This window comes from Corvus moneduloides, chromosome 2, assembly GCF_009650955.1.
Source record: "Corvus moneduloides isolate bCorMon1 chromosome 2, bCorMon1.pri, whole genome shotgun sequence".
Taxonomy (NCBI): Eukaryota; Metazoa; Chordata; class Aves; order Passeriformes; family Corvidae; genus Corvus; species Corvus moneduloides.
Window position 1 is genome coordinate 107,131,194 of NC_045477.1, and position 22,527 is coordinate 107,153,720.

Consider the following 22,527-nt stretch of genomic DNA (forward strand, 5'->3'; position numbering starts at 1 on the left):
AGTTGTCTCTATTAACATGCCTCCATGTCCTGCCAAATCCATGGAGAGCCACGAATGTGGGGTATGCTCAGGCTGCGTTTGTAACCATCAATTACACGCGCCCATGCTGAGGCCAGGAGGTGGGGAAGGACGTCCATCTGTCCTGCTGAGACCTCTGGGCCTCCAGAGCAGCATAGCCATGTGCAGGCTCCGTGTTGGGAGGTGGTCCAGGCATCCCCCCCACACCAGCATCTTTGGCTAAAGCAGAGATACGTGGAGGATGAGGTTGGGCTTGCTTACAAGGTTGTTTGGAGAAAATACTCAGATATTCCTTTATTCTGTAAAATTACATGAGGAATTTCAAGTGCTGGCAGGATACCTGGAATTTTACAGGAAGGAAGTTTTCTGTTACATAAATAAAAATTACCCCCCTTTTACCTCCTCCTCCAGAAAGTGAAGATTTTGCTTTTGGTACCCTGCAATTTTATACATGATGGTACTCTATCAAACAACTATTTTACATTAAATGAAAGCAACACTTTTTTAGCTTGCATTTACAACTACTGTGCAAGGAAGGGTTGAGGGTTTTTTGATCATCTCCACAGTTTTGGCTGCAGAATAACTTATGTTGTATAAGCTGTGCAATAGGTACTGAAGAAGCCTGTAACAGTAATGAAACTGAAAGTCTTCTATAACATGAAAGATTTTGCCATCTGCCACTTTAATATAATACAAATGGATTATCTTCCTCTCATGAAAATTATATATTAAATCTAAGACACCCAGACAAAATAAATTACAGTTTAAGAAGTGGTGGAAAGTAGCACAGTTAAAATTGAATTTGAGGAGTAGTTGATGGATGCTGTAAAATCCTTTCTAAAGAGGTTTCTGGAAGAGTGGAAGAAGGCGAGTATCTTAATTAAAATGTGTTGTAACAAATTTTTAATTTGGCTTCACATTTATCATAACAACAAAATAAGAAGCTAAGAGCCCAATGCCTGTATCTCTAGTGGAATGCACATATGCCTTTCTAGCTTACGTTAATCTGGTTTTGTGGAAGTTGAAGTATTAAAACAGATTGTTAATGCTTCCATCTGGGTCCTATTCTTTCCTTGTGAATGAGCTGAACATTGCAGCAATTTGTTTGTATTTACTGCCTTTCTCCTCAACCTTATCACCAGCCCTCAGATAACTCCGGGAAAGAAAAAGCTTATCAAAACTTCAGGGCTGCACAGTGCTGAGAAAGCAGGCAGCACACTAAGACCCTGGCAGCTTGTTGCATTTGCAACCCTGTGGGGTTTTTTTCTGTCTTACCATTTTCAGTTTTTCTAATAAGCAATAAAAAGAATTGATGATTCTGGGTGGGATGGAGGAGACTCACAGAAACTGGAATTGAGATGTCTCGACTTCCCAGAAATTTGCTTTAAGCACAGAAATATGAGTGTTTAGAAGGGAGCAAAATACCTCTTAAATGAACTTACGTAAAGATGATAGAAGATTGCAATGGGCACATGCAGAGTGTTAAGCATATTTAATATCCTACTTTTCCTTACAGATAAGCTGTTCTCAATACTTTTTTTTTGCAAAGCTAAGCAGTGGCACTATACAGGTAATTATTATGGGCTACTCCAGTGAATGCACAGAGATAATTTCATTTCTGTGAGTAGTACCAGTGACTACAATGGGTCTATTTCCATGTGTAAAGTTAGCCTGGAGCATAAGTGTGGGCAAAATTGAATTGTGGGAATGATTGAATATATATACTTCACCTCTTGCAAAAAGGCTATCAGGTAACAGAAATATGAAAGCTTGGTATAGGTCTTCCAGAATGGAAGATCAGTTATGGATTGTCTTGAAAAGTGGGTGTGAAATTTACATATAATCCAGCATTGCAAAGCAAAAGAACTGGAAATGTAAGTGAAGAACCAGTTAAGATATTGTGTTCTCTTATGGTTATGAAAATCTTCCATCCGAGGCTGTCGAAGCACTCAGTGCTCAAGTAAGAGTTACATATTCTTTTAGAAAGGTACTGGTAAGTATCGTCACATGGAGCAGTGAGGAGGTTATCAATGGCTGGTTAGGGATCATGTGATGAAATAATGAGCATTTGCAACTCCTAATACTCTCCTTAATGGTGAGGAACTTTTTGTCCTAATGCTCAGTGTTGGCCATAGGCTGCAGGTTGGGCTCTGTCTGTGGCCATTGCACAGAAACTTTTTGGGCCAGTTTGACCTTCTGCCAGGAAAAATGAGAAGGGTATGGGTATTCCTAGAAAATTTGAGGCTGTGCTGACAAAACAGGAGATACTGTCTGTTAATAATTGGACTGGTTAGACAGTTCTAAAGCGGCTCTCTGCAAAGAGAATCTCTTCAGAAGATTTGGAATAGGACACTCTCATGCTCTTTTCTGTGGTCACTTACCCTGCTTCCCAAAATCAAGATACCATTAGGCCTGGTCTGCAGACTCTGCGCTGCTGATAGTGCAGATGACCAGGGTATTCTTTGCCCATCTCCTGTAATCCTGGGTGTGTTAGCAGCCATACCAGGCAGCACAGCAGCATTCCCAATGTCAGTAGTTTACTCTGTTCTGAGGATGTGAGACACCTCCAGCAAAGCACTTCTACACTACCATAAATAGAGTTTCCTTTGGAAGACCATACTGCATAATGTATAATTAATAAACCAATGGTGAAGAATTTAAATGCAAATATAATTGTGCCAAGATGTGTGAAAATTTTAAGACATTTCTGTGGTTGGAGGGAGGTAGTTTATTGCCACGTTTCTGAATGAGTTGCCTGCAGACTATGCTAAGCATGGCATTAAAATGATGAAGAACTAAAGGGAACTCACCTCAGCTGCTCCTGAAGGATCTCCTTTTCCTTGTACTCCACTATAGGACCAGGGGACTGTTGAGCCAGGCTCTCTCTGCCCAATACCAGAAGGCTATACTGACTTCCACCCCACGTCCAAATCAGTGAAGGGAAGGAAATCTGCAAAGAATCCCTCTGCCAAAAGAAAAAGCAGGAGTTATTTTTCCTTTAAAAGCTATGTGGGGAGACATCAACTTGCAGATGTGTTCGTAAAGCCTCTCGGAGAGGACTTTGTTGGTTGGCTGCGCCAGCAAACCTTTGCATGGATGCATGATGCATATGCCAAGCACTCAGAAATGGCCTGTCCCACGTGCCACTAGGTGGCAGCTTAGGGACATGGCAGTCACTTGGTTTTATTGGTCGTGCAGGAGCTGCAACACCAGAACTAGGGTGGTTTTTTGTTTTTTTTTTTTTTTTTTTTTTTTTTTTTTTTTTTTGTTGGTTTTTTGTTTTTTTTTTGTTTTTTTTGTTTTTTTTTTTTTTTGGTTGGGGGGGGGGGCAGATGTAGCTATTTCTTTATTTTTACCAGCCCTTGCACTGCTGGCTGCCGAATTTTGCCATCCTCATGTCCTGGCAGCAGGGAGACATGGCCAGCCCAGTGACCCAGCCTCAGCCAGCGTGTACCACAGCCCTGAGCATGGGCTGCAGGCTGTGCCTGACAGACACATCGCAACACTCAGCTTGCAAAAAATGTGTCTTGCTCTCACAGATTGTGAAATCTCACCCTTTTTGACATTACCACCACAATTTATATTTGCTTTCACCAGAACACAAGGTTTACCCTTTTTTTCCCTTTTCAGTTCCCTTTGGTTTAAAACAGTATTCTCCTGCAATGAGACCAATTAAAAAAAAAAAGAAAGAAAGAAAGGAAGGAAAAAAGAGAGGGTGGTTCTGCAAAAGTTTGGGTTCCATTTTAAAAAAAAATTTTTTCTTTCTACTCTAGACCCCTTATCTGACCGTGATTTCAATTTTTCTGATTTTTTGAAACTGACATCATAGAATACCAATCCGTTCAGTTACTTCTACACTGTTTGAACACACTGGTTCTTCAAAAGCTGCATTTTTTTATCTATACAAAAATAACATGGAGTTGGTCAGGGTTTTTTTTTCCTCTCCATTCTGTGGAATAAGTGAATATATTTTTGCTTTTGATGCAAGGTTTAGCGTAGGCTCAAAAAAGAGTGTGAGCCCCAGAAACTGCCTGCCTGGCCAGGTTAAGGCAGGTATCTAGTGCTCCCTGTCCAGGAAACGTCATTAAGACCTTTCTCTCCTGTATCCTGGCACTGCTCTGTGTTGTGCAGCAAAGCTGTGCCATGAGGACTTCATAGTGTGTGTATTACATGTCTCTCTGAAGGGCTGGGTTTATTCTTGCTGTCCCTAAATGAATGAATGGGTTGTCAAATTGATGTGGCCCAAACTTACTGTGTGGTTCTGTTCAATATTTGAGTTTTGCCGTCCCCCAGTCATTCATGAAACCCTTGTGGATTTTGCCAGGCTACTGTTAGCTCTCCTTAGAGTCTTCATTTCTTTCAAATATATAAAAAGTGGTTCTAGAAATCAGGGAGGTTATGGGCTATTCAGCTTGCTGATAAAGAAATGTTCTGTTGCATTCAATGGACTTTTAAAGGTCTTTGATTTTTATAGACACACAAAAAAAGATTGCTTTTTTCCATTTCACTCTATTTGACCAGAAATCTACATTTACAGAGGAAGCCCTTCAATATACAAAAAGCTTTTCAAAATTCAAATGTTAGCATCCAATAGTTATTAAAATTAAAAAAAAATTAAGATATTAATATTCAAATACTGGAAAGATTACAGTGTGAGGGGTTCTTTGGGGGGTTTTTAGCCATCAGGTAATAGTACAGATGTAGCACACTTAAAAAAGGGTGGGAGAGAAATCTTGTCAGTTTTTCCTCCCTCCTGAGGAATTTCACATGCATTTAAAAAAAATTTATTTCAAGACTTCCTCCTCTGTGCACATGTTTGATACAGTATGGTTGGAGAAGAGCAGTACCACAGAACCACATTTCTCCTGCACCTTTCTCTACAGCTCTTATTGTGTCTATTGCGGAAAAAATGAAAATGGTATGGAAAAGTTCCTCCTTTTTAAAGATACCAAATTCTGTGCTTTCTGTTGTTTTTATTCAACTTTGAGTTAAGCCCTTGGAAACTTGTGACTGCTGCAGAGCTTGGTGGGCCTATGCAGAAGCCTCTTGGCAACAGTGAGTTAGGTTCTTCGGTGTGCAACAAATTATTGTTATTATGGCTAAAATCCTGGCCCCTTAAAAGTTTGAGGTTTGCTTTGGACTTGGTTTTAAGCACAGGCTTTCACCTGTGTAGAAACAAGCCTGTTTGAGGAAGGAGCAGGATGGCAGATGGCCCTTCCTGCCTGTGGACCATTGCCAGCCTGGCTCCAACTTGGCAGAAGCTGGGAAAGAGGAGAAGAGGCTGTCTGTCAGTGCCAAGTGCCCTCAGCCTCCTGCTCCTGCCTGCCTTCCCCATCTTGGAGAGCCAGTCCTTACCTTCTGGACAGACAACAGCCACACCATGTTTATAATAACCATGTTTGCTGCTGTGCACCTGGGGACAGGCAGCTCTGAATCCTGCTGCCCTCCCCAGTGCTGTGCCCTGTCCTGGTGGAGGAAATCAAAAGGTACAGAAAGCTTTCATGAGAGGCATAGCAAGGGATTAACCCTCTATTTTAATTTGCTTCTCGGTCAGGTATGTTGGGAATCAGGTGTTTTGTTTCACAGATGTGTAGATCTGGGTGGTGAGTGTTCAGCTGGGTTTCTGTTTGAAATGTGAGAAGGGAGGAGGGAAGACTTGTCTGCTTTTTTATGACTTGTGTTTTCAGTAACTTTGCTGGAATTTTTGATATGATTTAGGCTTTGTCACTCCAGCCTCGCAAACTTCAAAGACAGAAGCTCACTCCTATGAATTTTCATCAGTTTCAGGTGATAATAAGGTGACAGGGCATATCCAAGATCTTTCTAGCTTTTTTCCACACTCTTAGTTTTTATCTGAGTATTTAGGCCATAATGGTAATTCTAGAAGAAATTCTGGGTACTAGATTGTTTACATTCAGAGACATGGTTCCTAATGCTTCATTAAAAAATTTTTCTCCTGTTTTCCCAGCACAATAAAATGCAAGAATATGGTTTCATTAAAAATCTGCAAAAGACATATGTCATCCACTCAGCTGTCACTCTATATCTCCGTTTTCCCTACTGTTGAATTGTTAAAGTAACTTTCCTTTTGTGTGTAACATTTCCTTTCATTGACTTTATTGTATGTGACTGCTAGTCATTTTCAGGATGTAGCAATGACTGATTTGTTGTTGCAGACAGAGCAACCATCTGAGGTTGAATTACATCCTCAGATGAACAGACCCCCATCCCAGGCAGAAGAAAACAGTTCAGCAAAAAAGGTGAGATCTGCACACGTTGTACCATTATGGAGTGACTTGCCTTCATCAACAAATGCGGTTGTTTAAAGTTTAAAAGCAATTAAACAGAGGGTTAGGATTATATTTTTACATGTTTACCTGCTCTGGAGGTCAAGATGCTGAAGAGAACTGTGACATCAGTTGTGTGACATCAGCTGAGATAAATCGTTAAGAAACCTCTTAGAACATACACGTTGATGCTTTGAGAGAGGCAGCTTGCCATTTATTTCAAATCAGTAGGGGCTTGTGGAGCCATAGAGAAAACAAAAAAGGGTTTTACTGTACTCAACACCTGTCTCGGTGGAGTTCCTCCAAATTGTGATGCACTTCTTGGTCTCAGTTGCTGAGGATTTGATTTTGATGTATACACACCTGTTTGGTAGAGATCAGGATCTGCCACTAAATGTCCATAGACTGGGAGAGATTTGCTCAAGATGTGCAGTTTCTAATATGTTTTTGTACAAACCTACCATTTGTATAAAGTAAGCACTGAAATTAAAATGGCACACTTGAAAGGGCCTTGCTTAGGGATGGAGTGGCCTTAGCAGTGGCTGTGAGCATTTTTCCTCTCCTGGTCATGCTATGACCACCTCCTTCCACCAGACCCAACCAGAACAGGTTTGGATAGGGGGCAAATACAGGTCCTCCCCACTCTGGCCCCTCCTGCAGCCAGAGAGCACCTGCAAGACATTTACTCAGCCCAGCCAAGAACTTTTGGCAGGTGCTGAATGGAGTAGGTACCTTGCCCCGGGAGCATCATCACACTTCTTACTGTAACAGGGCACAGACAAACATCCAGTGTCATCATTTTCTGTATGTGACAGGGCTTTCTGGGCAGTGGCCTTGCTCTGCTTGGGCTCATGATATGCTACTTCTAGCCTGGCCCTGCTTCTTCTTTGCTCTGCTTTGTAGCCCTGCTGGGGAAATGAAATCCTTGTGGTCCACCTACTTCATGCTCACCCTCATCCCACCTGGTTCCCTAAAAAGCAGCAAAGCCTCAGGCTGTGGGGTGTGGGAGGCAGGTGGTTGATGCAGTGCTGACCCACCTTCCAAAGCCTGGTGCAGGAGCAGCCAGCCAAAGAGCCCCTGCAGAGGGATCTGCTTTTAGGAATTGGACCATTGCTTATAGCATTGTGTTTGAAAGGGAAGAGGGGTTTATCCTGTGGATTTGGTAGGGTTTGGGCAGTTTAAGGTAGACTGGGATTGTGTGTTTGGCATTATAGTTGTGGAAGGCATATGCAGGTTCCTCCCTTGCTGTACATGGTGTGTTTGCAGGGAGCTGTGCCTGTGCAGAGGATTTCAGAGCATGGCATTACCAGAGATCTGTGCAGTCATGATGTGCTGACATCCTGACCAGAATATCTGATAGTATTTTTAGATTTTTTTTTTGCAGTAATTACAGAACTGTTTTTTAATGTTTAAACCTTTTTCCTTATAATTAAAATTCTTTTAAAAATTGCAACCCTTCTAATGTGAAAGATTGATGGTCTTATATCAGTTACATTTTGTATCACTTGTACTAGTCTCTTCTCGTGAGTCAGGCTGCTTACTACAGCACTGAGTTTTATCCTTGTAATTCCTTTGTCATTAAATGTTTCCCCATTAATTTTTTTCTTATTTTATTAACATTTGGCCAAAACACAGTAGTGAAGATAATCTAGCCCAGTAAAATGTATGATAGTGAAATTTGGTCTTTGGTTTTGTCTGTGATGCTGAAAAAACCTTTCTCAAGTCAATTCAACTTTTTGAGTCCTAACTTTCTCATTTATGAAATGAGGCAGTAGTAGTTACATCTCTTGTAAAACAAACCTAATAATAAAATACACTGAGGAGGATACATTTATATTTATAATTTCAATCAGCTGTAAGGTGGTAAAACTACTTCTCATTGCAAAAGAAAGGCTGTCTTAATTTATAATAATGAAAACACCACGGAAATCATAAAAATCCAAGGCTCTGCTTTGCCTGGAAAACCCAGACTATTTCTTTGATGTAACTTATCAAGAGAAATAGCTGGCCTTCTATACTTCCAGCATGTTAATTTTGCATGGATAATTTCATGTATTTTTATTTCAAAACTATATTCATTGTTGCTTCATGTAAGAGAGGAGGGGAGAAGGGAGAGGCTCCATGCCAGACGTGTGAGGCAGTAAGTTGGGATGCAAGTGATTGATTATTGATTCTTTCTGACTGAGCATAGTCAAAAATAAATCTTGCTTTGTTTTTAATGCTTTTGGGTCAACTGGGGGCTAGTACATGTATTTATACCCCCTCCCTCCACCCAATGCACACTAAGTTATACAACCCAGTTCTGATGAGCCTGTCATCCAGATGAAGGCAAAACACCCTTTCATTCATGAAGGGATTGCAGAAGTTGTTGTTCCTTTTTTCAAAGTCAGAAACCTTAGAGGCTATTACCAAATTTGAATTGTGCTCTGTACCTCTTTAAATTATGAAATCTTAACTAGCTGTCAGCAATTTATGTGTCACAAGTATTCTCCAGCCTAATGATGGGACGCATATGGCCTGACTTAACATTGCTGTGCTTTTTCCTTTCAGGAGGTTGTTCTTGCTCAGCCACCCTCCAAACCTGCCCGCAGGAAGCTCCGGACGGAGGTGCAAGGGCTGGAGACCCCCGAGCTTTCTCCCACTATAAATGTGACTTCTTCCCTGCCAGCAGTCAAGCCTCACCTCCCAGTCCAAAAGTAAAAACCTGACCCAAGCATGCCAAACTGCAACATGAGATCCGATGTAGCAGGGTTTGCTCTTTGCGTAGCTCTGTGCTTAATAGTTCTGTTTCTGAGAATGCTTCACAAGATACAGGTCTCTGAAATCTTCCTCAGTCTTCTCAAAGGCAGACTAAGCCTGTAGTGACTGTCAGTAGTATTTAGAGGTAGATAGAGGTAGATAACCTCTTCAAAGGTGTCCTACCTCTCTACCTGGTAGACACAGCTGAAGAGCAAGCCTAGCTGTTCAACCATCTCCAACACCAACTTCTCTAACACAACTCCTTTTATATGTGAAGGTGTATGTTTCTGCCTTGCATGTATCTTCTGGAATTTTGCTCCTTCACGTGGACAGATATGACCAAATAAATGCCCAGGAAGCTGAGTCATGAAATGCTTGATGTTGGTCATGTCCTTGTGATATTTCTTCATTGCAAGGCATGTTGGAAACGGGCTTGCCACTGGTGTGAGTTGAGCCACAGACCACTTGTGGTCCATCCGATAATGGCCAAACCCAACATGTGTTACTTGCTCTCATAAACACAGCTGTTGAAGCTGTCAGCAACAAAGACTTGTAGGAATTTCACTCTATGTGTATTTAATAGTGGTGGAGAAGGGGCTGTAGAAATGGTAAGTGAAGGCACTTGAAACCCTATTGGGTCTGTGCCTCTCCCTCAGTTGAAGCACTGTGCAAACATCATACCCCACCATCACCTAGGGCCTTGCAAAGACATCTGATTGTCTGAAACAAAATCAAGCTGCCCAAATCAATTGAGTGTTTCTTGGCAAACTGCTTATCAGTAAACTGAATCGGTGCTGCATAATTGGAGATTAGAATAAGTAATAAGACTCCTAGGATGCTCTTAAAGTACTATTTTGTGCTTTGGGAGTGCATATTCCATAGTGGTTCAAAGATGTTTGTTAACATCTCAATCCTGTCTTGTCTATATCTTTCCTAAAATGTTAAAATGCTTTTATTTTTTTTTCCTATCATTTATTACTTTATAGCCTATGGATAGTAGTTTGCAGCAAAATAGTGAAGCAGAAAACTGATAGTTCACTGGAAGATAACAGCATAAGTCCTGTTGCTGTGCTGTGAGAAAGAGTCTATTGCAAAAATCAGTGCCATCAGCTCTGTTAAGAGAGAAGAGCTAATGGGGACTGTGTGCCACTGGACCATATTTAAATAGGGTATCTGTTTTAGATCACATCTGGCATTAAAGAGCTCTTGTTTACTCATGTAAAACTTTAAAATAATCTATTTGGAAAGGGGCTTGGATATTCAGTCAGTATTTTTTGTATTTTCTTTCTTTTTTGCTGTTATCTCTCTTGCTTTGAATAGGTTGGTCCTTATGTACAGCTGTCTCTTTTTATACCTGTTGGCATAGATGTCATTTTCTCCAGACCAGTTACTACAGGCTATAAAGTAATAAAAATTCTTAATTAATAAAATAAGTTCTTAAAATAAAAAAGATACATCCTTTATTTTATCAGCAAAAGACATGAGGGAGGTCCATCAGTCATCTTCCTGTCTGTGATGTCAGATGGTTTTGGTGGAAATGACTGCTTTGAATAAAAGAAGTATTAAATTTTGAAGTAAAGAAACATCAGAAGCAGCAAAAATCTGAGACAGCATTTTCATGCCAATGTCCTTTCTTTCTGTATAGAATGATTTTTGTATTTTCTGTTAACCACTCCTGACTCTAAACTCTACAAATGTCTGAAAACAGCTAATGCAAAGATGCTGCAATAAGCACAGCTATGCAGGGATCATTCTTAAGCTCCATGAGAATGCAGTGATTTTGAAATTGAGACAGCCTAAAGTATTTCTGTCATTCAGGTTAACAAGTTTCAAACACTCCACCTGATTCAGCCATCTCATTTCAGTGTTACATTCTTCTTCTCTTAAATCTGTAGTTTGTACCTTGTCTGAAGCCTTGTCCAGGGTGCAGAGAATTATGCAAAATGGGTGGGTGCTCTTCTGGCATCAGCCAGTGTCGAGGCTCTTAATTGAAATGTTTTGTATTTATCTGTCTGGCAGACAGTCTTCCAAGCAGAAAAGGGCTATTCAGACTGCTATACGAAAAAACAAAGAAGCCAATGCTGTGCTCGCCAGGTTGAACAGTGAGCTCCAGCAGCAGCTGAAGGTAAGGAATGCATTTAAAATCAGTGACAAAGCTCCCTACAATCAGTTATGTGTTACCTCCAGCAGTATTGAAATCAGAGCAAAAGACAGGACAGTAATTGAAATAAGCACAGAGATGAAAGCTTTCAGTGACAGCACATTGCCATCATTCTTTGGGTCAGGTCTTACTTGCTTCCATCTTCAGCAGGCCAGTGCTGTTACCTGTGTTTTACGGCAGGAAAAGACAGAGCACTTTGCCTAAGTTCACACGAGAAGAAAATTGAACTTGTCCTTCAAGTTACATTGCTGTTTTGGAAGCTTTCTGATAGAGCAGAGCTCTGCTGTTTTTATGGAGACCAGAAGACTTGATGGGTACTCCTCAGGCACATCTTGCACTGAGGCTTAGGGGGGTTCAAGTGCACTCCCATGCTGGGGCTCTGAGCCTGCCCAAATGAGGAAGCAGACACTGGAGGAGTTGTAGTCCAGCCCAGCTCCCACACCTGCAGGGAGCCCTTTCATAGGGGTCAGCAAGAGCCTGCCTGGCTGCCCTTTACTGGAGCAGGGTGGTGCCATGCAAGCATCCTGAAAGTTCTAATGCACCTCTCCTCCTGCAGGAGGTTCACAAGGAGCGAATTGCCTTGGAAACACAGCTGGAGCAGCTACGTCCTGTCACCGTCTTGTGACACGCACGGCTGTGCATGAGCAGGAGCAGAGCAGTGCTCAGCAGCTTTGCAAGGAGAGGAGTTCTGTGCAGCTGAGCAGGGTCTCTTCCAGGGCAATGGGGAGGACTGGCCTTGCTGGGTCTCTCTTCACCCTATTATGCACATTTTGCCTTTGCAGGTGAGGAAGGTACAGAAAACAAATACCTGACTGTGGAATATTTCTTCATGGGGGATGCTTTGCCTTCTTTCCTCCCCCTTCCCAGCCTAATGTGTAAATGTGGTTTATCACTGAAATGAATAACCGGGAGTATTTTATTTATGTAAAGAATTCCTGATTTATATGTGTTTTGGCAGCACCTCCTGCCCTGATCGTTAAGAGGTACAGCATTCCTGAATTCTTGCTTAAATTGAAAACTCATCCTCTGAGTTGTGCATCTGGATGTTACTGATTCCTGTAGGATTGTATCATTGTAGAGTACCTGTGGATTTAACATACCATAGGAATGGAACTTACAAGATGTACAGAATCTTTATCCTCAATCACATGTCAAATAATTATTTTCTTAGTACTGTTTATTATGCAATCACGGATGTATTTTAATGTTAGAGAACTTGTATTTTATTAGTTCAAATCATATAAGAGAACAGTAAAAAATACTAAAATATAATTATTTTGGAAATTAAGAAAAAAAAAATCTTTTTGAGCTACAGCTGTTTCTAATCACCAGTATTTGAGCACTTGCTTGCAACTACCAGTGTCTCTGCATTCCTTTAGCATGTTTGAGATGGCTGGTGTATAGCTTTTTTTCTTTTCTTCTTTTTCTTTAACCAACAGTATATTTCTAACAAGAGGTTAAAAATGCATTCAGGGCATTTTTATAAAAGCTATTCTATGTACATTTGTATTAGTCTGCTTTGTTGTCTTAATAGCTGCTGATTTGTTTTAAGGATGTGTACAAGAACTGTACTTCCAGAAGAGGAAAGATAGCAAAAGTGCTATGTATGAGGCTATAAAATGTGAGATGGAAGTAATTGCCTTTTACAGCAGGCTTTTGTTAAGATTCCTTTGCACATCAGTGGAGATGCTACTGATAGGAGAAAGCTGCTAATGCCCGTCTGTTTTCTAAGAGAAGAAGCAAGGATTAATGTTTAATCTGCGTTTGATCCAGGACCAGCTGACTCCCGTGGGGATTTTTCCATGGATGCAGTGGTTGGTGGCTTTGGTCTCAGTTCTTGCAGTGGAAGCTGGCTAACTAATGTCGCTTTATTTCTTGGAGCAATACTGTTGGACTGGGTGACTTCAGACATAATTGCAGCCCTGCTCCCACCATGGGTATGATGTGCTTTACTGCAAGGGCATGTTGCCTACTGTTGTCCACCTTAAACATGACACTGCACATGTTTCACTGACCTAAGTGTGTGTGTTCACCTTGCAGAAACAGTGCAGCAATTCTGTCACCCTTGTGGGTGTGGTGCTTCCTCCCTTTAGCTGTAGGATGGCCCTGGGGCTGAAGAGGAAGGAGAAGCAGGTTTGAAGCAGCTGGGTAACCTCTCCTTGGGGTGTGTCATGGAATGGCTGCCGTGGCATATCAGAGGGCACCAGAGCAGCCAAAAGTTTTGTTGAGAGATAAGAAAGGCATCACTGGGAGTGTTTAAAGTGATAAGGAAACAGTCTACTCTTGCTGAAAGGAATGTGGATGGGGGACACGAATCCAGAAGTCTGCAGGTGAAAATCAGCATTTGCAGAATTGTTACTGAAAGTCTGTTTTTGTGATACACTAGTGTTGATTCAACTAAAGATCGCTATGTCAACAAGCAACAACTGTTCTTCTGGATTTGAGACTTCTCTCATGTGACTGTTGCATAGCTGGGGTCAGATGGTCATTCCTGGTCAGCGACAAAATGTGAGGAGTGCAAGCTTTTCTGGGAAGCTGCAAAAGAGCCACTGCCCTCTTGCTAATAGTGGTATTGTTGAGAGTTTATCATCATTTATTTCATTTGTTCATAATACTACTGAGTCATTCCTGAGATTTAATGAGGTTAAGTGCTTGCCCTGTCTGCTTTTTAGTTCATACGTTGTAATTTGGTTAGTAAGCCCTTACTATTTCATGGGAAATAATCATATGGCACACTTGTTTTTTCTTTTATGGGTGAGTTTTTAAGGAAAGCTTTTAAATGATTACAAAGAAGTGTGCACATTGCATTTTTAAGGCAGTGGAGGACTTTTTCATGTTTGAAAGGAGCTTCCTTTGAAATAATCTTCCATTTATTTCACCTGAGTTATTAATGGAATAGATGCTGTTCAAGGGAAGAGTGAAGGAGTCTGCTTTATACTGTCGGTTTCAAATGTCTCTCTTCTAAAATCCAGGAGGTTTTTTCATTCACTGGAAATTATGATACTTTCTTAGCCAACAATGAAGTATTTGCTTGGCTGTTACTTTACCATTGGATTAATAAATAAAAGTATTTAATAATCCCTGCACTTTTAGTGTTGCAATCAAATACCGCACTCAGCTTCAATGACTGGAATGTGAGTAGATTTGTATTCTTTCTGGTGAAACGTCAGCTATGATGACAATACACTGCTTCACACATCAGTAAAGCGAAATGTTCAAGGAGAGGTGTCAATGTGTTATATATATGATGCAGGAGGTTACTCTTCTGTATGTCCCAATGGTTAAGCATTTATGATAGCCCACACAAAATGAAAAAGTGTGTCTGTTCTTGGGAAGCTGTTAGCATTTTGAGGGGTGGAGGTGGCATCATGAAACTATGACAGTGCTTCTGGCAGTTGTTCCGTGCAGCCGTGCTCATGGCTACTGTTAACAAGCCCTGGCTGGCCCAACTTCACGTCTAAATCCAGTATTACAGATTTTCTTCAAAATTATTTTTCCTTTAGAAAAATGTGGATGTAGCAAAATCATAATTTCTTGCAAAAACCTTTACATTCTCAAACCTTGGATGGGAGATGCTCCTGCATCCAAAACCATTTAGTCAGAGAGGGAGACCTCACAGGCTTAATGTTCAGGGTAATTCTTGAGCTACAGGTGAGTGATTAGCTTTAAGCCTCTGGCATGCCTGACCCAGAACAGCAACTAAGGTCTGCCTGCCCCAGCTGTCAGCCTGACCAGGGAGCAAGATCATGTTCCCATGCATGAGCTCTCACTGTCCTCAGTTCATAGTTTCTGTAGGTACTTGGGCAGAGCACAACATGCCCAGCAAGAGAGGATAATGGGAACAGGAGCTGGAGCATGGCATCCTTGCATCTGAGAGGATATGCTGACCATGAGCCTGGTGCCCCTTCTCAAGTCTTCAGTGGGCAATTAAATATTTTTTGTCTGCAGAACAGGGCTAGGCAGAGCAGATAAGGATCTTCCTCAGTGTGGGTGTAAGTGTGCACTCACGTCTTCCTTTTGTTCATGCATTTCTTTATGGGTCTGTTAACACTCCTATCACCTGATACCTATATTTATTTCAATCTACAGTAATTCCATAGTGAAAAAAGAAAAATGCCCAGCTAAGTGTAGTGACTGGTTGCCTTTGAAGATAAGCCATTTTTATATGAGCCTTTGAAAATAAATAATGACCTGGTAATTAAGCAAGGAAAACAGTTTCCATTTCTGAGGCATTCCTTTATTAAACAAACTACCTGTGAACACACATTAATCCTTAAGGATCAATGTCCTTCTCCTAGTTATTAATTTTATACTAGGATGCAGTGGAAACATTACCAACTCTTTCCAGAAAGTCCTCAGTTCGCTCTTCCAGAGAGTTTTGGTGATGTAACAAAAATGTAAATGTTTAGTCAATGCAGCCTTGTTACTGGTAAATTGTTGGATATCCTGTTAAAGTCAAAATATTATCTTCAGACTGCATGGCAGTAGTTTTGCTGCTGGGAATTCTGTATCCACATCAGGGAGAGGAATTTGTTTGCTATCATCCAGGCAGTTCCAGCTTGACAGATGATCAGAGGGCTGGAGCACCTCTCCTGTGAGGACAGGCTGAGTTCAGGTTGTTCAGCCTGGAGAAGGCTCTGGGGAGACCTTATAGCACCTTTGGGTACCTAAAGGGGCTACAAGAGAGCTGGGGAGGGACTTTTTACGAGGACATGTAGTGATAGGACAAGAGGGAATGGCTTCAAACTGAAAGAAGGCAGGTTTGGATTAGATACAAGGAAGAAACTCTTACTGTGAAGGTGGTGAGATGCTGGAAGAGGTTGCCAGAGAAAATGTGGCTGCCCCATCCCTGGGAAGTGTTCAGGGCCAGGTTGGATGGGGCTTTGAGCAACCTGATCTAATGAAAGGTGTCCCTGTCCACAACAGGGGGATTGGAACTAGATGATCTTCAAGGTCCCTTCCAATCCAAACCAGTCTCTGGTTGGAAAACACTGCCAAGGCTAGCCAGCATAGGGTGATGAGGCTTTGCATGGTAAAATGACCACAAAGGGATGGCTGAGATTTGGAACCCTTCACAGGAAGCATTTAGGATGGGCATAATGTGAAAATTGCCTGTTGGTGATGCATAGGTTGCTTTCCTCCCAGCTGAGCTTCCAAATCAGGAGGAAGAGATCCTGTAAAAGTTGCTAGCTGGGAAATGAGGGATGTCCACTTTCCAGTACCATCAGCCTTTCTGTCTTCAGCATACACAGTCCTTGACAAGGAAATACATTGGTTCATGATGCCACATATTTTACTGACTAAAGAGTAAAATACTTTTTTCAAGAAAAAAAGTAAATCTTAGTGATTTAGTATCTTTGAAAAGAGATGACGTATTTTGAAGCTTTTTTCAGCTATCTTGATATGTGCTATGACCATATGCATTGTTTTACTCTGTTACTGATTTTTTGATATAAAAAAGTTGTATTGCAAGCATTATTGTTGTTAATCTAAAAAAAAATACCCCAAGGTTATTATATATTTGAATTTTAACTTATAAATTAGATAGCCAGATTTAAGTAATTTGTTTTCACAGCTGCAGACTGTCCCCGTGGTAAGCTGCAAAACGTATAGTGTTCTATACTATGCCCATCTAATTTTGGAAAATGTATGTGATATAAAGCTGGGTGCTACGTTAAAATAAAAGTGTCCAATGAGTTCAAATTGCCTTGATTTTGTGTTTTATTTAGGATGTTGATGGTGCAGATCTGCCAGGAGACCAGAAGCTGTGACACTCAGTGGAAAAAATACCATGTTGAAATGGCTGACCTTCAGCTTTGAAAGATGAAATCACTTACATTGGGATTGTGTGTACATGATAGAAACAGAGATTTATTTGAAGTGAAATCATATTTCCTTAGGCTCCAGTTAAGTCAAAACTTCATCTTTGCTTTGTCAGGCCTTGCTTTGTCAGAATTCAGACGTTAATGCCCTGATTTAGCCCGAAGAGGGACACCCTTTCACCACCATGAAGGAAGAACCGTTCCCAGCCTCCAACAGAGCCTTAGTCGGAGGGTGCCCAGGCAGGACCTGCAAGAGAACTCCAGGTGTTCCACCCAGCATCCTTGTGATCAGTGGCTTTGGCCCCTTGTCAGCTGCAAGAGTTGAAATTAAGCTGGGAAAAGGAAACCATTTGAATAGCTGCCTTTGTGGCAGGGAGCCAGAGGCGACAGAGTATTCTGCTCTTTAACTAGTGTGATTTTTAAGAATTATGTCACAGCTATCCAAAGAGCAGGGCTTTAAAAGAGGAAATAATGAGTGATAAATTAATTCTTCCAGCATTAAGCCATGACAAGGGATGTTTTATTGGCCTAAAAGTATGTCTCTGGTGCACGTGAGGCACAAGGCCAAGGCGTTAAAAACTTGTAAATATCCTGTGGGGAGCTATTCTCCATCAGCAGTGGGATGGATTTAGATGGCTCCTCCATTCTTAGTTTTTACAATTAGATGGTACTTTGGGGTGCCTTCATGCAAATCTAGATTGGCTCTCCGTATTTAAATTCATGTTCCCGGTTATCTTTCTTAAAAATTAAAAATGCATCTTCCTGCTCCAGAGAAAAGTTCTTAGTTGAAGTGGGAAAGAAAAGAAGTAGGAGAAGCTTCAAAAGTCCTTTTTTATCTGTTTTTTAAGGTAGTGCTGCTTTACAAGCGTGCCTCCTTCGGTGGGATGTTTACATGGATTCTGCAGTAAAGCAGAATAAAGGAAAATTAACAAAGAAATGGAATCCCTGGGTATCTGTAGCCCGTAGCCAGATCAGAGCTCCTTCACCTCATGGTCTGATCACTCCTCCTGTTTTACAGTGCCTTCAAATGCATCTTGGAGCAGGAGGCCTTGGGGACGTGAGCTCAGCTTGCAGCAGGCTCTCATGTCCTCAATATCGCCTCAGTACCCACCATTTTGGGCACACATCTGGAAGCAGTGCCATTAGCTGTGTCCCAGATATGTTAGCCCAGTAGTCCCCCAGCTACATGCCTAATCAGTATTTCCAGTTAAGTCCTGGGTTGGTTTATGTTTATTGATTGTTAACTTAAATTGCACAAGGTAGGAAAAATATCTTACCTGAGGACGTTTTGAGGATGCTTTATGCATCAGAAATGTGATGGGCTAGACAAGACTAAGGCTATATATTGCATCTAGTCTGGCTTTTGTGGGAGGGAGAGAGGACGGGAGGGAGAGGGGGAGATTGCTTCCTTAGCCTAGGCTGATCCCACAAGAAATGTTGTCTTTTTACATGCCATCCTTGGTTCATGTAGGGAGCTCATCAGTGTGCTGTGGTTTTCAATAAAACATGGGTACAACAGCTGGGAAATGTGCAGGTAATGCCTCACTGCCACAGGCCCTCCACCAGGACCTCAGTGCCCTCCAGAGATGAGCAGGAGCAGAGCAGCAATAGCGTGACAGCCCTGTGACAGCAAATGGCATCCAGAGCCCAGCAAGGAGGAAGGAGGAGAAGGAGGCAGTATGTCAGCTCTGGTAGGACCATGATGGAGAGAAAACGTGAGTCCAGAAAGTAATCATGCCTCTAAGGTGGCAGGGAAGTCAGTGTGCCTCTGCCACTTTGCTCCATGCTTAAAAACGCTCCACTGGACACCTTGCTAGCAGGACGCTTGGAGTAGGGCTGCCACGTGATACATGAGCTATTCCCTTCCAAGGTCACTTAAGGAATTCAGGAGTTTGTGCTGCCTGTCACAGGTTCAGGTTGCGTTAAGGCAGCGATACCGGTGCTGAGCAGACCAATACAGAGCCCGCATTGTTTACTGCAGTTTTCACACTGAGGGGAAAAGGCCAGCACATAATTTCACCTGGGTTTGTTTTCCAGCCCTGTGCTGTTTGTAAAGGACACTGTATACTTGGTCAGAAATAATGGCTTCCTGTTTCATTAATGAGTTCTTACAGCTATTTCCCTTCAGAGTAATCACCTTGGGTGAAGGAGGTGTGCGCTTCCAAAAGCAATTGGCCCTCCCAGTGGGTCATACTGGGGGCACCATTCTCTGCCAGCAGAAAAACCACTCCCTTTTGGGTGTCTCAGTTTGGATGCTAAAGAAACCAGTGCTGCCAGAGTCATCAGTCACCTGAATCTATCAGTCAAAATGTCTCCTGGGATTAAAAAAGCCCTCCTTGAGAAAGGTATGTTTCCAGCGTGTAGTACCACAACACATGGGGGGAAAAAAGCTGTCACTTTGATGGCTCTCCAAATATCTGGTTGTATTACTCAGAGAGTGCCTCTTCAGGGCTGTACTTTTTGAATTTGTTGATGCAAAAATCCTCAGGAACTTTGATCCAGGCATCCCAGGACTTTTGACATCCCGGGACTTTTAGGGGCTCTGATTTGGCACTGACCTTCCTGTTTCACTCCAATCTATTCACTCCAATCACTCACCCAATCACTCACATTAGAGGAAATAGTAACACATATGCATTTATTCTTACAGCCTTTCAAACTGCTGCTGCACGTATGTCATGCTCCAATTAGAGCTGGCCATTAAGTGCACTTGGAGCAATGTCAGAGTGAGAGCAAACAAGTTATGGGTGTTTGGGTCGAGTGTGGCAGACTCCAGAGCTAGTGCTGGACTGCAGGGGCTGAGGTGGAGGCAGGCCAGCAGCATCTTCCTCCTGCTCTGAATTTTACCACCATAGGTAAGCTCTAATTTGAGGAAGAAAAATGCAGTTTAATTTCCCCCACCTTAATTATAAATCTAACTTAGCCTAATTCATATTTTAATGAGTTGGATCCTCAGCTGTACTTTATTACTCTTCTCTCTAGTTTGATTCATTGCCTTATTTTCTAGATTTGGCACGTGCTTGGTGTAGCAGAAACTGGGAAAGCTGGGCAAAGCACAGGTGCTTACTGGCTGGTCCTGCTTTCAGCCCATAGCCTGGGGGACTCATCTTGCTTTTGTTCTCTGGTAAAATTGTATGGTTGGGTTTACGACTTCGCTCTGATTTAGTTATCTCTGGAAGTGGCTTTGGCTGCAGGTGATGGAGCAAGGGGCCTCTATGACACATTGTCTGGATGGACATGGTCTTATTGTAGACTCATAGCTCTGCAAGCTGAATATTGCAATGGTCAGTGGAAACCTGCACTCAGCTCAAACTGAGCACAGAAACCTGAGAGTGCATGACACAGTTTGGGAGAAGTTACAGAAATAATAATATCTGAGACTAATAGCAACACTGATGCAGGACACACAGGGCTGCAGCTCCAGCTTGGGGGAGGACCATCTCATTCAAGATGTCACTCTGACATTATGCAGTGCTAAAAAGTGTTAGGGGGAAAAGGAAGAGCCATAAAGTTGTCAAAAACAATTCAGTAAATAGAGTTTGGGTGACCACTGCCTTGGCTGACATGCTGGTGTTTCTTCTGGCATCCCTGGAACCTGAAGCGTGTGCTCAAGGCCAGCCTCTGCTTCACTTCTGACCACAGCCATTTCTGTCAGCCTTGAGTTGAAATACCTGTACTGCACACTCAGCAGTATAACCCCTATATAGACATAGATACAGAAGTTTCTGCTTTTCTTTGCCTTTTGAAGTTCATTATTTGATATGGGGTTTTTTTATCTTTTCCGGTGTTATTTTTCTCCAGTATAGACAGAGGAATTCCCATCTGTTCAGCCTGTCTTCTTCCAGACATTTCTTTGTCTCTAGTTGGTTCTGTTGCTTCTCTCTGGGGCATTTTTCTGCTTTTTTTTTTTTTTTTTGTAGTAATAGTATGGTAGCCAAAATTGAAGCCAGTTTGTTGTCATCTCATTTCTAAAGCGGTGACTCTGTAAAATACAGCATCATGACACCCAGGAGTTGATACCTATTTTCTTTCTTCCCTCTATCTGGCAGCCCTGCAAACATCAGCTGGCATCCTGGAATGGTGGGATCATACTAATGAATTGAGAATTTGTAAATAACACTGTACAAGTCTGTAAGAGACAGTGTTAATCTCTGTCTCTCACTCTTTTTGCAATGTTTGCATCAAACCTGAGGCATCATTTTAAAGTAATAATATTTTTGGAAACCATCAGATGCATGTGTGAGCCACCCTGCCCCATAGCAGGGACTTTCTGTAACTGCATTTTTCAGAGAACTGCATTGAAAAGTTTCTGCGAGAGCTGGAGAGGCAGGCCTTAGCTGACTGAAAGCCTGTATCTTCCTGAAAACAGTGCTAATAAAAGGTGTCTCTTCAGATGGATAAAAACTGTCCTCTGGCCTTGTGCTCTTTGATTTCCAGTCCCTCAGATAACAGCATCTCTGTGTGCGTCTCCTGAGAAGGCAAATCCCAAGCTCATGAGTTGCTCTGGAATTTACGGTAATGGTGACTGAGTGTGGGCTTGGGAAGCTCCCAAGGAAAAGAACCATCTTGCAGGTAATTTTACATCCTGAAGTGTCTCATTAACAGACTAATCTATTTAGTCTCAGGAAGAAGAAGTGAGATCAAAGGCAGAAGAGGAGTGAGATAACAAAATCAGTTCTAATAAAAGTAATGGATGTCTCAATTTTCACTTCCCTTGAACAGGAGTATTTATTGCTCCTCTTTGAATTTTGCAAAGCCTTTTGGGAGTTGCACTCATTTTTGTGCTCAGACATCACTGCACATTTTGCCTTATGCAGCTGTCTTTTATCATTAGGGAAGAAGTAATAATTCAGGCCTCAAATTTAGCTTTTGTCTAAAAGAAATGAGGTTGATATATGCACTGCCTACACAATTGGATACCATATAATCCCCTCATCTGTTAGAAGGGCACAAGTTATTTATGTTAATCCTCAACCTAGATGTATATGTGTGTAGCTGCTACTTTCTGACAGTAGTTTCATTGTGCAGCTTTTACTGCAATCAGAAGTGGGTGATACACAAGGGAAATGTGAACTTGTTTGCTGGATGTGTAAGTTTGCTGTAGGCAAGTGCTTTAGGTTTGAAGCAGTAACTGTGCAGGTCAAGGGTAGCCACAGTACTCAGAGGGACTGGTCTTCTTTCATTGTCTGGGTTGACTAAATTGCAAAAGTCAATACACATCACAAAGTGGCAAAATTAGATTAAATTCTAGAAGTTCTTTAGGACCTTAAGAAATTAGCAGGAAAAACAATTTTACGTAAAAGAGGTTTAATTTTCACTTTCTCTGTGTCATGTTGGCCAAGGTGTTACAAATCTCAGTGACCGATATTTATCAATCCAGCTTTCAAAACCATGAGGTGAGCTTAAAAACAGTGAGATCTAAAAATTTGTTTAGGTTTGCTTAATGTGACTTCTGGCCCCTGAATTTTTACTTGGGGCCCCTTTTTTATTCTTGACCACA

The 22,527-nt window shown here is 41.7% G+C and overlaps 1 protein-coding gene across 3 annotated transcripts in view; it reads left to right on the forward strand.

Annotated features, from left to right (window-relative positions):
- The window catches only part of REPS2 (RALBP1 associated Eps domain containing 2), a 96,230-nt gene extending 80,823 nt beyond the window's left edge, over positions 1-15,407 (forward strand). For 2 of the 3 annotated variants that reach the window (XM_032100725.1, XM_032100724.1), the window contains exons 15-18: positions 6,195-6,278; positions 8,856-9,001; positions 11,064-11,169; positions 11,762-15,407. In XM_032100725.1, the coding sequence (XP_031956616.1) occupies positions 6,195-6,278; positions 8,856-9,001; positions 11,064-11,169; positions 11,762-11,830 (405 nt within the window). In that variant the 3' untranslated portion in view covers positions 11,831-15,407. The remainder of the gene's footprint in view (positions 1-6,194; positions 6,279-8,855; positions 9,002-11,063; positions 11,170-11,761) is intronic. The other variant, XM_032100726.1, reaches the window with a different exon arrangement.
- The last annotated feature ends 7,120 nt before the right edge of the window (positions 15,408-22,527 follow it).